The following is a 12,828-nucleotide window of genomic DNA, read 5'->3' as shown; positions in this document are numbered from 1 at the left end:
TGATTACATGAGTATTACTTCAATATTATGTTTGAGTTCCTATCACTGCAATAGAAAAAAAAGTTCTTAACATTGACTGCCATTGACGAGTATACGCTTCACTTACATTTTTCAACAGAGGATGGGGGAGGGAGGTTCTGATGCTTCTCCATCATCGATTTCAAGCTCAGAAACAAGTTTGCTGATGCACAAACACCAGTAGGTAGCAGTGATGCTTTGTTTTAAATTTCAGATTAATCCAGTTTAGCCATTTTACATTATATGTGTATGTGTGGTTGCGGAGTATGTGTAGTAGTTGGCAGAAGGTTGTGTATTGTGAACATGGCAAAGTACAACAGAGATCTTGGATGTATGGAAAGGATCATAGTCACTGTTAACTGGACTGCGGACCATCTTGTGAATCAGGCTTGCTGGTGGCTTGTATACATCAGGAAATACATTATTATACATTATTTTGCTATATCAAAAGCCTGAATCATTGTTCAGATGTTAGCGTTATCACTACAGCAAATATTTATATCAAAGTCATTCTTTTTCCTCAGGCTTTTGTGAGAAACAGCTACATTTTGGAAAACCTGTTGATTCCAAATGAACAGAAAAGATACAATTAACCTTTTTTCCGACTGATCAAAGAATGGTCTATTCTTCCATTTGGTAGATTTTGTGCACGTAGTACTAACTATAGAACACATGTTCTACGATTATTGTACAATATTATGTGGTTCTTGGAAAAATCATTCATAAGTGTCTCTCGCTAGGACAGGCGTTTTGATATCCGATCGCAAACCAGCGATGTGATCCGGTTGCTCTCAGATCAGATTTGACATTGCTAATCCGGTGTCTGATCGTGATCTGGCTGATCCCAAATCAGACACTCGCGCTTCGAAGGACTCCCTCTCTGCTCCGCCTTTGATCTGGGCGCTGAGTTTGTTCTTGCTGCTGCTTTCATGTGGAGCGCTGCACAGTGAGGCAGCTTCTCCTGCGATCCGCGGACGTGTGGAGCGACACCAGAGCTCAACCAGCTTCCGGACCGGTTGTGATCTTGATTTGGACCCACTCGTTCTCAGCTAGCAGGTAAAACGTTTAAATCAGTTTCATTTTTTTTCTGGCTTCGGCTTAATCACAGTTTGTGTAGGCTACGGGGAACACTGCAATCATGTCAACACGCGAGCGCTAACTAAAAAAACAATTTCGACTTTCGTGACACCTAAACTTGGCAATGAATAAAAAGTTGACTTTAACACGTTCGTGATGCTACGCGCTCTCGCGCTGGAATTTTAACTATTTAAGGGGCTGAATTGTGTGTTTGCGTCTTCTTATTTAGCCTTGTTTAGTTTGCAGCCGTTCATCTTCATATTAATCCGTCGACATGTTCGTAATGTGAATTAGAAAGTAAAATATGGAATTTTGAAGATGTCGGGATTGCAGAATGCAACTGCAATTTGCAGTTGAACATCTGCAGCATCATCTTCCTCGCAGATGTGTAGCTCTGCCTAACCACGTTTTATTGGTGGAGAAACGCAGTAAAGGTTGTTTTTATAGGCTTTTCAACAATGTTTGTTTTAAAGATTTGTTCTGCAAATACATCCAGCGGAACCACTAATACTTAAAATTTCATCAATCACCGCATTATATCTTTTTATCACTAGCATGCATGGCCCTTATGCAAAAGACTTTGTAAAAACTAAGAGTTCGCCGCCGCTGAGAATGCGACCGAAAGACAACTCAAACTATATTTTGCCTGTTTTTCAGATGCTAGTTGCAGGAGCGGCTTAGCACAATGGTCCAGATAATTCAAAACTCCATCTCTCTTTTAATTACTGTACAGCTCCTATGTCTGGTAAGGGAGTGTTTTTCTTATTTTAAATAGCTAACCGCTCACAAGTCATAATATACCATGATGCAAAACCATGCATCCCATACATGGTGGTTATCAATTTTATTGACTTGGTGACAGATAATTCTGTGTATCATTGTAATTCCACTCATTACTGGCTTCATTACCTAACTCCAGATTTTTTTTGGGGGGGGGGATAGAATAAACATGGAGCTCTCATCAAGTCATTGCTTCAGTATCAGACTAATAATAAATATGGTGAAATGAAGAAATTTCATAACTGTCCTCCACCAAAGGTCTGTCTTGCTCAGATTCCTGCAAGCGCTGAAGAGGAGAGCAGGGAATGCAGAGAGCAGGAGTACAAGGACCAGTTTGGGAATTGTAAACCCTGCAAGCAATGCGATGCCGGACAGGAGCTATCAAAGGTCAGGAAAAAAAAAATCCTGTGTGTGTGTGTTTTCTCTTGTAAAAAGTTCAGTTAAAATATTTGCTGGAAGACTATTTATTTTGTTTCCCACCTACAAGATCCACTGCACTGCTGCTTTGGCAACTTCCGTTAAGTGCAAAACAAATGTTGGTTGGATTAGTCATGTAAAAAAAAAAGGGAAACTGTTGAGTTCAGGCAAAGAATGTTTAGAAAAGTCCATCATCTAGGCAAGCAACATTATTAATGACTTCCTCTCATTCATGCAGAGAACAGCCAAGCTGTTATTAGCTTTACTCCTACACGACCTGTCTTTATTCAGTCACACCCATACTTTTGACCTTCTCCAGCTGAATGGCATCCATTGTTTCCCGTCTCCCCCTGGCACCCTTTCCAACTCATTGTCTCCACTTTTTGAAACCATGCCTAAGCTTGCCGCTTTCAGAGTTGGTCATGGATTTTTCTTCCCACTACTGTAGTTGGTTAGTGTATTTTTATGAGTGCTTTGTACGGACAGGCCTTTGTAGTGTCAACTTGGTGAGTCAAGGCTTACCTCTCTGACTGCAGCTATTTCTCTTCTTGTGCAAGTGTAGGCAATGGTGAAAAGCTGAGTAAATTATTACCACCAATCATGATTGGCAAGAAGACTACACAGTAAAAAGTAATAATTTCCTATGATGCTGAAATGAACAATCACTTAATGTTTTTTTTTTAAATATTATTTTTGTCAGTTAGGATGAGTCGTTGTCTTCTTTTATACTGCAAACTGTTTCAAGGTGAATCAATAATACCACTGAAGTTACAGTACAGTGAACCCCACCTATTTGCAATTTCCTACTCATAAATTCACATATTCAAATGTTTTCCCCTTGCAAGTTATCCTCAGCTATTGATTGAACAAGTCACTTGTTGGCATTTATCTGTTGTCACTATTGAATATTTTTCAGAACGGATTATTCTGTCCGTTCTTCCATCGATTAATCGAATAATCTGTTACAATTTTATTTGCATTAAAGTGCATTCAAAAAATCATTTTGACACCTCTACCACAGCCCTAGCTATTAGGAAAGTAGTTATTGATGTCAAACAAATATTTTGGAGTGATACATTGAGACTGTTCTGACATCTTTTTTTTTTGTCGGGGAGGACCAGTAATGAATTTTTACCGCAAAACCACCTCTGTCACTCACATCTCTGAGTGTTAGAGAACCACCCCCAGGTACAACTGTCATCTTCATATGCAGATGCAGAGTTAAGTCAATCAGTAGTACATGTTGCTTAAGTAATCTAAGATTCGAAACAAATCTTTGAGAAAGCAGAAATTTGGTACAATTTGTGTACATAATGTAGCTTGCAATGTATTCAGTATATAGTATACATGTATTACTTGGGCCCTTCATTAAAAGAGCCTGGATCTCAAGCCAAGACCGTATCTGAATGTACAACATTAAAACAACGGCCTCAGTTTAGGAACACTCAGCAAAACTGGCTTAGACCATATGCTGCACCTCTGCATTCAAGAACTGGTGAAAATAAACTCTTGACATGTGTTGCGCACATGCATTTAAGCCCAGTGAACAGACCCACCCACAGTCTCTATGCTTTGTGATAGGCTTCGGTAGCCTTCATGTGCCTTTAACAGGCATGAATGTTGCGAGCACCCTGGGGTCCTGGTTAATAATTGGCCGCCTCATTCTTTCTGTGAAAGCAGCAAAATGTTGGCTCAAAACAGAGACCCCAGGCCTGCCCTCAGAGAAAGTTTCCCAAGGAACAACCTCTAGTTTCAGCTCTGTAACCAAGACAATCTGTCCATATTCAGATGTGACTATTTAGGAGAGAAGCAAACGTTTGGATTCCCTCTGTGCAGCTGCCATAGAGATCCCAAAGGAATGTGCCCCAGTTAGCAATGGAAGTTTGCCTCTGGACATCGCTTTGAGGCTGGCAAACATCAATTAGCCCCTTCACACTCACCGTAGCAAAAAGAACCACCCACAGAGTTGCAACATCCATTACAAGCTTTTTGTCTCAACCATATTTCATTCCCTTGTTCCTCAATCTTTTTTTTATTTTATTTAACATGTCAAGCGTGAAGGAGAGGAAAATGAATTTCCTTCTAGTGCACGCTGGAAACCATCCAGTTTCTAAAAAGGCACGCGCATTACTTTGATGTGTCAACATCTTGTAGTATGTCGCAAGCCTCTAGTATTTCCTCCTTCAGTATTACCGGCAAGGCAAAAGATTCTTTGGTGAAAGACACAATTGTTTAGCAACAGAACCATCACAACTATAAATAAACTGCATTTTTCTCAGGGAGAAATGATTCAGCATTATGTTCACTTCATTACCTGATCAGATGACTGATCTCTCCCACGTGATTCCTAATCTCACAAATATCTTCAGTCTGTTCTCCCTCCTCTGCACTCATGTTAATATCGGAGCCCCTGACCAAAAAAAGAACACAGTGTATTGTGGACAAATGTATTGAGACACGTCTAATTACTTAGTCGATCAGAGTGGGAAGTAAGCAAGGTCCATGAATGTATTGTTGTGGAGTAGTGTCATGCAGTAGAGTGGTTCAGTTCTGGTGGGCTTTGTTAGTTGGGATGAAACTGGACACTGATCACCCCCTTGTGATGTTCAGCTCTGCCGGGATCAGAGAAGCAGAAGTTGGCTCCATTTTCTTTTTGTTCTTGTGAACTGGGCACTATTTGTATCTGCTATATGGGACATAAGCCTCCGTCATTCGGTGCCCCATAGGCACAGAGCTTGAGCCAGTGCCAAGCCATGAATCCTCTGTGGGTACAAGCTTCTTGTGGGAGTGAAACCCACTAGTTGAAGACCGACCTACCCTGACCCATGGCCGTACCTCCCTATCCCCTCCTTGTGAAGAAACACTTTTTTCCAGCAGCTGTGGCCGAACACGTCACCCTTATTTTGCCTTTTCTGACCATAATCACTCATCAGTCACCCTCTGTTTCACACCCTTTCTTCCATCTCATTCTCTCTGTTGATGGACAGCGGGCCGTAAATGGAACGGTCATAACAACAGCTGCAATAGTCCATCCTAAGCTGGTGTACCTCGGGCCAGGCTTTCCCCAAGGGTAAGATCAGGCTTGCATGTGTTTGCTTTCAGAGAACTGCATTCCTCCTCCACTGCGATGCCATCACTGTGTCACATCTTTGCCTCGAAAATCCCTTTTCATATCTGGCCAGTTTACTTTCCCCAACCCCCATACCAAACTCTTGTGCCCACATTCCAGCAGGACTGCATGCCCGGGCAGTGAAACGGGACACGGGCGAGGAGAGAAGGGAAGAGCCGTTTGAAGCTGACCTTCACTTTAATGATATATGAGCGCCTCCTTTTCTGTGTTGTCCAAGCTTGACATTGGGGCACTGGACAACAGGAGGGCAGCTGTCATTGTATGATGTCACCCAAGCCCCCATCACAGTGTACATTGCTGACAAAATGTGATGCCTGATTGGTACCAGTGAGCACCACTGCCAAGGAGCAGAACTGAGCACTTTGCGTCCACAGCTTCATATTCGAAAAATCACATGCCAATTTATCTTCAGTTTTTATTTCTTGTTTTTACTTACTATATCTTTTATGATTTTTTTTCAATCTGCTTTACCCACTTGAATTTCTTGCTACAAATATTTAATCAAATTCTTGTGTCCTTTAAATGTTTCTTTTACTTGCTGGCCTCTCAATCAACGGAACACCCAGTGTGTGTGTGTGTGTGTGTGTGTGTGTGTGTGTGTGTGTGTGTGTGTGTGTGACTGAAAGGAGAGTCCCACGCAGTAATAAAGGTGCCATGATACAACAGTGGGAGTTCCTCAGGGTCTTTATTATTTAAATGTTTGGCCTTTCTGGAACTTCCAGCGGAAGACTGATCATTCAGTTTTAGAGAGTCAAGGAGATTATTGCCGGTGTAAGATGGACTCTCGAAAGAGGCGGGCCATTGTCCGCTTCTTATCCTATGAACTAAGATCCTTCTTTTTCTACACCCCCCAGTCGTCCACATTCAAGCCCTCTTCTCACCAGCTGCATCAACCCCACCTCTTACCCAGTGTGTTTCTTCCTTTAATCCCTCCAGGAATGTGGCTTTGGTTATGGAGAAGATGCCCGGTGTGTGCCGTGCAGGACCAGTCGCTTCAAGGAAGACCAGAGTGTCCAGAAATGTAAGCCTTGTCTGGACTGTGGACTCCTCAATCGCTTCCAGAAGAGCAACTGTTCCACTACAAGCAATGCTGTGTGTGGAGAGTGCCTACCCGGGTGAGAGCACAAACACATCATTGTCATTCTTTTGCAGAAAACAAACAAAAATTAGAGAATTATTTTGATATTCTGACATCATTTTGAGAAAGGCTGCAATTGTGTTCTCAACAGATATTACAGAAAGACAAAATTAAGTGGCTTCCAAGACATGGAGTGTATACCCTGTGGAGACCCTCCGCCTCAGTATGAGCCTCAATGTAAGCACCTTTTCCACTCCCTTGTCCCACACTTTGCTTGTCATCACTGTGATACTATGTCATGTTGTCATGGATACAGTGGAACATCCATTGTCCAATATAATTTCTGACTGGAACCTGGTTGGCCTCTATTTTGTTCTAACTTTAAAGTGTGTATTCCCACAGCAAAACAACAAATCTAATACAATGGTTCCAGAATCATAACAAAATCGTAAATGTCATCTTTAAATGTACAGGCAGTGTAACATTTAACATTTTTGACTATTATACAAATATAAAATGTTAACTGCTGTATTGTAAGATCAAATGAAACTAAATTAAAAGTACTCGTCTGTTTATAATGTGTGACATAGTGTGGAACAGTTGGCTTTATTCCCCAAGAAGCCGCGATTGTTTTTCTCAACCTGTCACACCCAGGAACAGAAGTGTAGCGTACATTACAAATTTGTGCTATTAAAGGTGCGGTAGTCTTAGTCATTTATAATTTTACTGAACAGTCTGGACAGAGACACTAGTACTGCAATTACTTTAATGACCAACTTCACGTTTTCCCTTTTCTTGTTCTTACCGGTAACCTTCTGTGGTGACATCATAACACCCCCCCCCCCCCCCTTCCCCCCCACACACACACAAAATACACTTGAGTTCATTCTTAAGACTTTCCCTTTAAATGTCACATTATTTCTGCAAAGATTGTTTCAATTCCAAATAGTGTGACCTCGGGGGGTTAGGCTTTTACTTTGACTTGACAGTAACTCCCGGGCTTGTTAATTTTGCCACTGCTAGGAGTTGAAACCTTGTTATTTGGAGTAATTTGCGCATGTCGGCCACACAAAAAGAAGCCAAGGGGTCAAGCGAGGCTAACTTTCCACTCAGCCTCAGATTCAATTATCTTCTCTCCTCCAGAAATTAGAGGTAGTAAATGATTTTGGGTTTCCACATAAAACAAATAGGTGAGTGAACTCAACCCCTTTGGTAATTGAGTGTGACTTCCTGTTTGTAGAGATGGCAGCTGTTTCCGAGGAGAGTTTTGGCAAACCTCTGCTTCAGAGGAGTCCTGGCCAGGTTTAGCGGCTATATGTTAAATAAATGCAGACGGCTCTGGGATATCTCACAACTCTCGCAAAATTTCTTCTTTTTATTTTCAAGTCACCAGTAAGGGAAAAAAAGTTATATCATAAAACTCTGTTTAGTGTGCTCTTGTTATTTTTTTTTTGTGGACAGTATTGATGTTTGCCTTGGCCCTCTTCTGTGGGCCTGGTGGTCCATCTATGCAGTGTCCAATTGTGATATTGGAGGAGCGCTTCTAAACAAAACAGCCATTGTGTGGGAACATAGCTGGCAGTTAGCTCCTGCAGGGACTCTCAGTAGAGCTTTTCCAAATGTTTGAAAGACTTGCTGCCTCCATCCAGTGTTATCTGGAGAAGGGTGTTGAAAACTGAAAGGCGAGTTTATTCTAATAGGCCTTGCTGGCCTGCGGCAGCATTGCAGCTGTGCAGGGGAGGTCGTCACCCTCTGTAAATTTTAAAGCAACCCTTTCTTTCTCCTCCCTTTTCTCCAGTGATTTTTTGGGCCTAGTCAAAATAAGATTGTGTTTTATGGACTCCTTAAGCCTCTAATGGGTTTCATCTGCTGAACATTTTCACTGTCACGGTAGAGCAGAGCGGACCGTGCAAACACACTGGCATGCAGACAGATACGTAAATGCATGCAGAGATACGTATTGTCAGATCTGCTTGGATTGTTGTTGGATTTATGTATTAGTCTAAAGGGAGCTACTGTTGTAGTCATAAATATGGCAAAGACTTTTAAATCAAGCCATATAACAACTAATATACTACAGAGAGGAAGTGGCAGCTTTTTCATGAAATAATGATAAAAAAATCCACAAGGGTTACAGTTTCTGTTTGAGTAAACTAACCTTGACGTCCTCAATTAGGCATCTTGGAAATAGCAAATGCCAGATGTCACCCATAAACTCAATCATGTAGACTTACTTCAAAGCTTCCTTAAATCGCACGCACGGACGCACGCACACGTAGTACACACTAGGAAGTTGCATATCTTGCCAAGCCTCAGAACACTTCAATCCAGAGCCTTCAAAAGATTCAAAAGCACGTTTACCAAAAGTCATTAACGTGGCCCATCATTATTTAATGATACCACAAAAGCTATTAACACCACAAACATAATTGGATCTATTTTACCAAACCCTCTATTAGTCAGTTCAAGTTGCATAACTTCCAACAAGTTGACAAAGTTCTCATGAACATATGCACTTGCCACTCACTCTTCCACACATGATCAAAATAACTACTGTTTAGTGTAGAGTTTTCATCAAGAATATAAAAAAAAAAAGACTTTAAATTAGTTGCACTTTCAGTATTGTTTTTGAGGGGATAGGTACATCTGTGTGATTATTCTGATCTCCTGCTTCCTTGCCAGTGTTAAATTGAGCAGAATAATAATGCCCCAAGTACAGGTTTATTTACACAGCTTTTGTACTTGTGTCGACTGTGGAAATGTACTGTAAAAGTGGTGGGAAGCGTAATGGCTTGTTGTCTGTATTTACTTAATTCCAAACTGCTAAAAGTCTTCAAACATTCCAGGGTTGCCTTTACGACCATGTTAACCAAGTCAAAAGGAGTTAGTGTGAGGAATGTCCCCTCGTAAAGCGAGCGATGTGCGGTGGTCTCTTAGAGTTCAGGGTCAAACGCGCTCACTTCTGTTTCAAGTGTTTGTAAAGGCACAAATCAAAGCTCCAGGCTGGAGGAGGGGGGAGTAGTCCATGAGAAAGACTGCGGTTTACTAGGCTGTTTTGTGTGGAGATACAATCAGCAGGTGAGCTGTCTTCAATGGACCACTGTTTATTTGCTGCAGCTGTTTAGCGTCTGATAACAGACTTCCTTTTGTGTTCCGAGAGCAGATGATGTTCCTCTTGGATGGATTGGACAATAGCCACATCAAACATACTTGTCAAATAAAGATCAGTGATCCATCTTTCAAGCGCACATCCCTATATAAATAATTATAGGCTGACACTTTGTCATGATCAGCTTAGTTTAATCTACTATCATGCAATTGTGTTTCGTCGTGTGATCATATACTATTTGAGTCACTTGTACAATAGTTTCGGTACAAAGAACCAGTGGCTTGCACAACCTGTTTTAAGATTAATGTGCCTCAAAAACAAGCCTGTCTGTTCTATTTTTGTTGGAACACGTATCGCAGGCTGCTTTCCCGAGGCCGTCATTGGAAAGCGTGTGTATGGAGGCTCCTCGAGCTGGTGTAAATGTAACACATCTCAAATCCATTTAATAACAATATAGTGCTAACACAAAAGAACCGGAATGTCAGCGACACCTAAAAAATATGTTTGATGTCTTAAATCGTAGGCTGATTCAACAAAAGGCTCTCAAACTTTGTTTGCAATAAAAGAGTTGTAATGTTATGAGAAGTCCCAGGGACCCCAGTTTGAAAACCACAGGTGTGGTGGGTCCTCAAGGCAGAGCAAGCTGTGATATCACAACTACATTGTCATTGAAATAACTGAAGTCCTTAAACGACAATAAAGTTTCATCTCTTAGTAGCATTGTGAGTATAGTTGATGAAACATGTAGTGTGAGATGTGAGACTCGATGGTTCATACTAACTTTAAGTGTCTGTGTGCGTGCAGGCAGCGGTCGAGTAAACCTGGTGCCTCTGCCTTCGGTGGTGACCAGTCCTCGTGACATGGCCCTGGCTGCGGTCATCTGCAGTGCTCTGGCTACAGTGCTGCTGGCCCTACTTGTCCTCTGCGTCATCTACTGTAAGAGGCAGTTCCTGGAGAAAAAGCCCAGTGGTGAGTCACAACGTCAAAAGGTTGGCTCAGTGTAGAAACAGAACAAGTGCAATGCTCGCTGTAATCTTTGTCGCTAAAACATTCTGTTTTTGTTGAATGTCATCAGTGTTGTCATTTGTGCACCTTGTTGAACCAGCGGCATCTCTGAGGTCCGAGGACTGTCGGTACGGCGGGGCTGAGATGTCCTGCTTGGACCCGTGTTGGCTCCAAGACTCTCCCCAGGGACCCTGCTGCCAGTGTCACCTTGACCCCGGACACACATGTGGTATGCTGGACAGTAAACGCACACATTTATGTATCTCCGGCCACTTTGAGATTTGATACAAAAGCTCCATCAAAAACATGTATTGATATGCCGTATCCATCCATTTATTTTCGATACACATCAGGGTCATGCGTGAGCTCACTTGCAACTCTAATGATAAGCATTGTAGAAAATAGATACCTGGATTATGAAGTCTTACAGTATTATTTCAACTAAAGATGTGATTGGCATTCTATGTGTTACATGACCTCACCATGCTTCCAGGTGTAGAAGTAATCACGGTCTGTATGTATGTGTGCTCCTTAGGTCCAGTCCACATGATCCCATCATTATGCTGCGAGGAGAAGTGCAGTCTGAACAACGCACACTTTTGCTCTCACACAAGCCTCAACGACAGGTGAGAGGCAACCAACATGCCGTCAAGATGAAAAGAGCTCTGCGCTCGTAGGTTTCAATTTAACTTGAAATTATTTGGAAGATTTGAAGTAAAGAACAAAGCTTGAAAATCAAAACATGCCAGGGTGCAGCCCGCCAGTGATTTGCATTAATAATTTTCCTCTGATTGTACCACGCTTACCAGAAATTCTGAGCCAGACGACGATCTGGCAGGACACGCTCAGACTGCGTCCGCAGAGGCCATCTCGGAGGGTTTCCGGAATATAGAAGCTTCTGAAGATGGCGACGAAGGAGCGGAGGAAGGGCATGGCCCCAGGCAGAGTTCCGCTGAGAGAAAACCAAGCGAGCAGCCGCCGTCAACTAGGGAGGGTGAGGCAAAGTTTTACTTGAAGCATCTTCTCTTGAATATGATTTCTGGATGATGGTGTTGGGAGTTTCAGTTGTCTTTGTTGATGTGTGAATGAGTCTTCTCAGACCAAAGAGAGATGTACACGACAGTGAGCAATGTATTTCTTGAAAAGTTGCCCCTGAAAGTACTGTTGGCAGAAGGCTAAGGTGACACAGCATGAAAAACAGCTGTTATGAGAAAGAGGAGCTGACTTGAAAAGTGGTGCTGTGTCTGGCACAGCTCAGTTCTGTTACTAATCAGTGCGTGTTGGCCTTCGTCTTCCAGGATGACACACATTACTTTGGCTTCCAACAGCCCGGACTTACCAACAACAGAGGCGTCGGACAGATCTCCTTTCACACGACTCGCCTCCACTCACCACTCTCTCCCCCTTGCTCCCATTTGATGCACTCTCTGGTGAGGTCGAAGGCCGCAGCCAACCTCCGAGCCCAAACAAAGTACAATCAAAAGTGGCCACCGGTCCGCAGGTGAAAGTGAATGAAGTTCAAACAGAGGACGATTGACTTGATCATGTCACGTCTGGCATTGTGCATATTTAGTCGTGACGCGAACGAAAATCACACTGAAGACAATCTTGAGTACATGCGTTCAAGTGACTTGTGGATAATGTAAAATAGTAAATAGCTGCGTATTTTTGTAACAGACATGACTGATTGTGTGCGGCATTTGTAGTGTTGATGATCCATGTACTTGTTTTACACCTTTGTAAATAAAACACTTGAACAGGCAAATGTTCATTGTTTGATCAGTAGCTACAACTTTATGCACAAAGCCAATCCATCTGCCTTTATAAAGACAATAATGCTCTGTTTTGAATTTTTTTTTTTTTACTGTCACTTATGAACAGTGAAAGAGTGTTCGGCTTATCTGCCTCACAGTTCTGAGGTTGCGGTTCGAATCAGGGCTCTCGCCTTCCCGTGGGGGGGTTGCGTTCTTCCCAGTCTTGCATGTGTTTTGACCAGGTACTTCTGTTGGAATAATATAGAATACCTATACTAATAGCTATCTAGATAGAGCTGACTTGGGTTTTTATGAAATAAAAATATGTTCTAACAAAAAAATTCAAAATTAGCAAAAACTGTCATCAGATGATTATTTCAGATAAAACAACAGAACAGCAAAAGCTTGTTTTTACCCTTAGACAAATAATTCTTGGAGTCCATAACATCAAATAATGGGG

The 12,828-nt window shown here is 42.1% G+C and overlaps 1 protein-coding gene across 4 annotated transcripts; it reads left to right on the top strand.

Annotated features, from left to right (window-relative positions):
- Positions 1-146: 146 nt before the first annotated feature.
- On the top strand, positions 147-12,379 carry LOC148395059 (tumor necrosis factor receptor superfamily member 19-like). Of its 4 annotated transcripts, XM_088379961.1 has the most exons (11): positions 147-198; positions 956-1,074; positions 1,753-1,840; positions 2,149-2,262; positions 6,359-6,537; positions 6,652-6,737; positions 10,414-10,578; positions 10,685-10,843; positions 11,150-11,240; positions 11,424-11,608; positions 11,913-12,379. In XM_088379961.1, exons 3-11 carry the CDS (start codon positions 1,781-1,783, stop codon positions 11,915-11,917), a joined length of 1,044 nt encoding a protein of 347 aa, XP_088236087.1. In that variant the 5' UTR covers positions 147-198; positions 956-1,074; positions 1,753-1,780; the 3' UTR covers positions 11,918-12,379. The 4 variants fall into 4 exon arrangements, with proteins under 4 accessions (XP_088236087.1, XP_088236089.1, XP_088236088.1 ...); XM_088379963.1 differs by lacking the exon at positions 147-198 and having other exon boundaries at positions 950-1,074; positions 10,715-10,843; XM_088379962.1 differs by lacking the exon at positions 147-198 and having other exon boundaries at positions 950-1,074; positions 2,134-2,262; positions 10,715-10,843.
- Positions 12,380-12,828: the final 449 nt, after the last annotated feature.

This window comes from Syngnathus floridae, chromosome 7 (assembly GCF_059516105.1).
Source record: "Syngnathus floridae isolate MCC-2025c chromosome 7, RoL_Sflo_1.0, whole genome shotgun sequence".
Classification (NCBI taxonomy): domain Eukaryota; kingdom Metazoa; phylum Chordata; class Actinopteri; order Syngnathiformes; family Syngnathidae; genus Syngnathus; species Syngnathus floridae.
The sequence above is the reverse complement of the archived record's forward strand: the minus strand, read 5'-3'. Positions and strand labels throughout refer to the sequence as shown.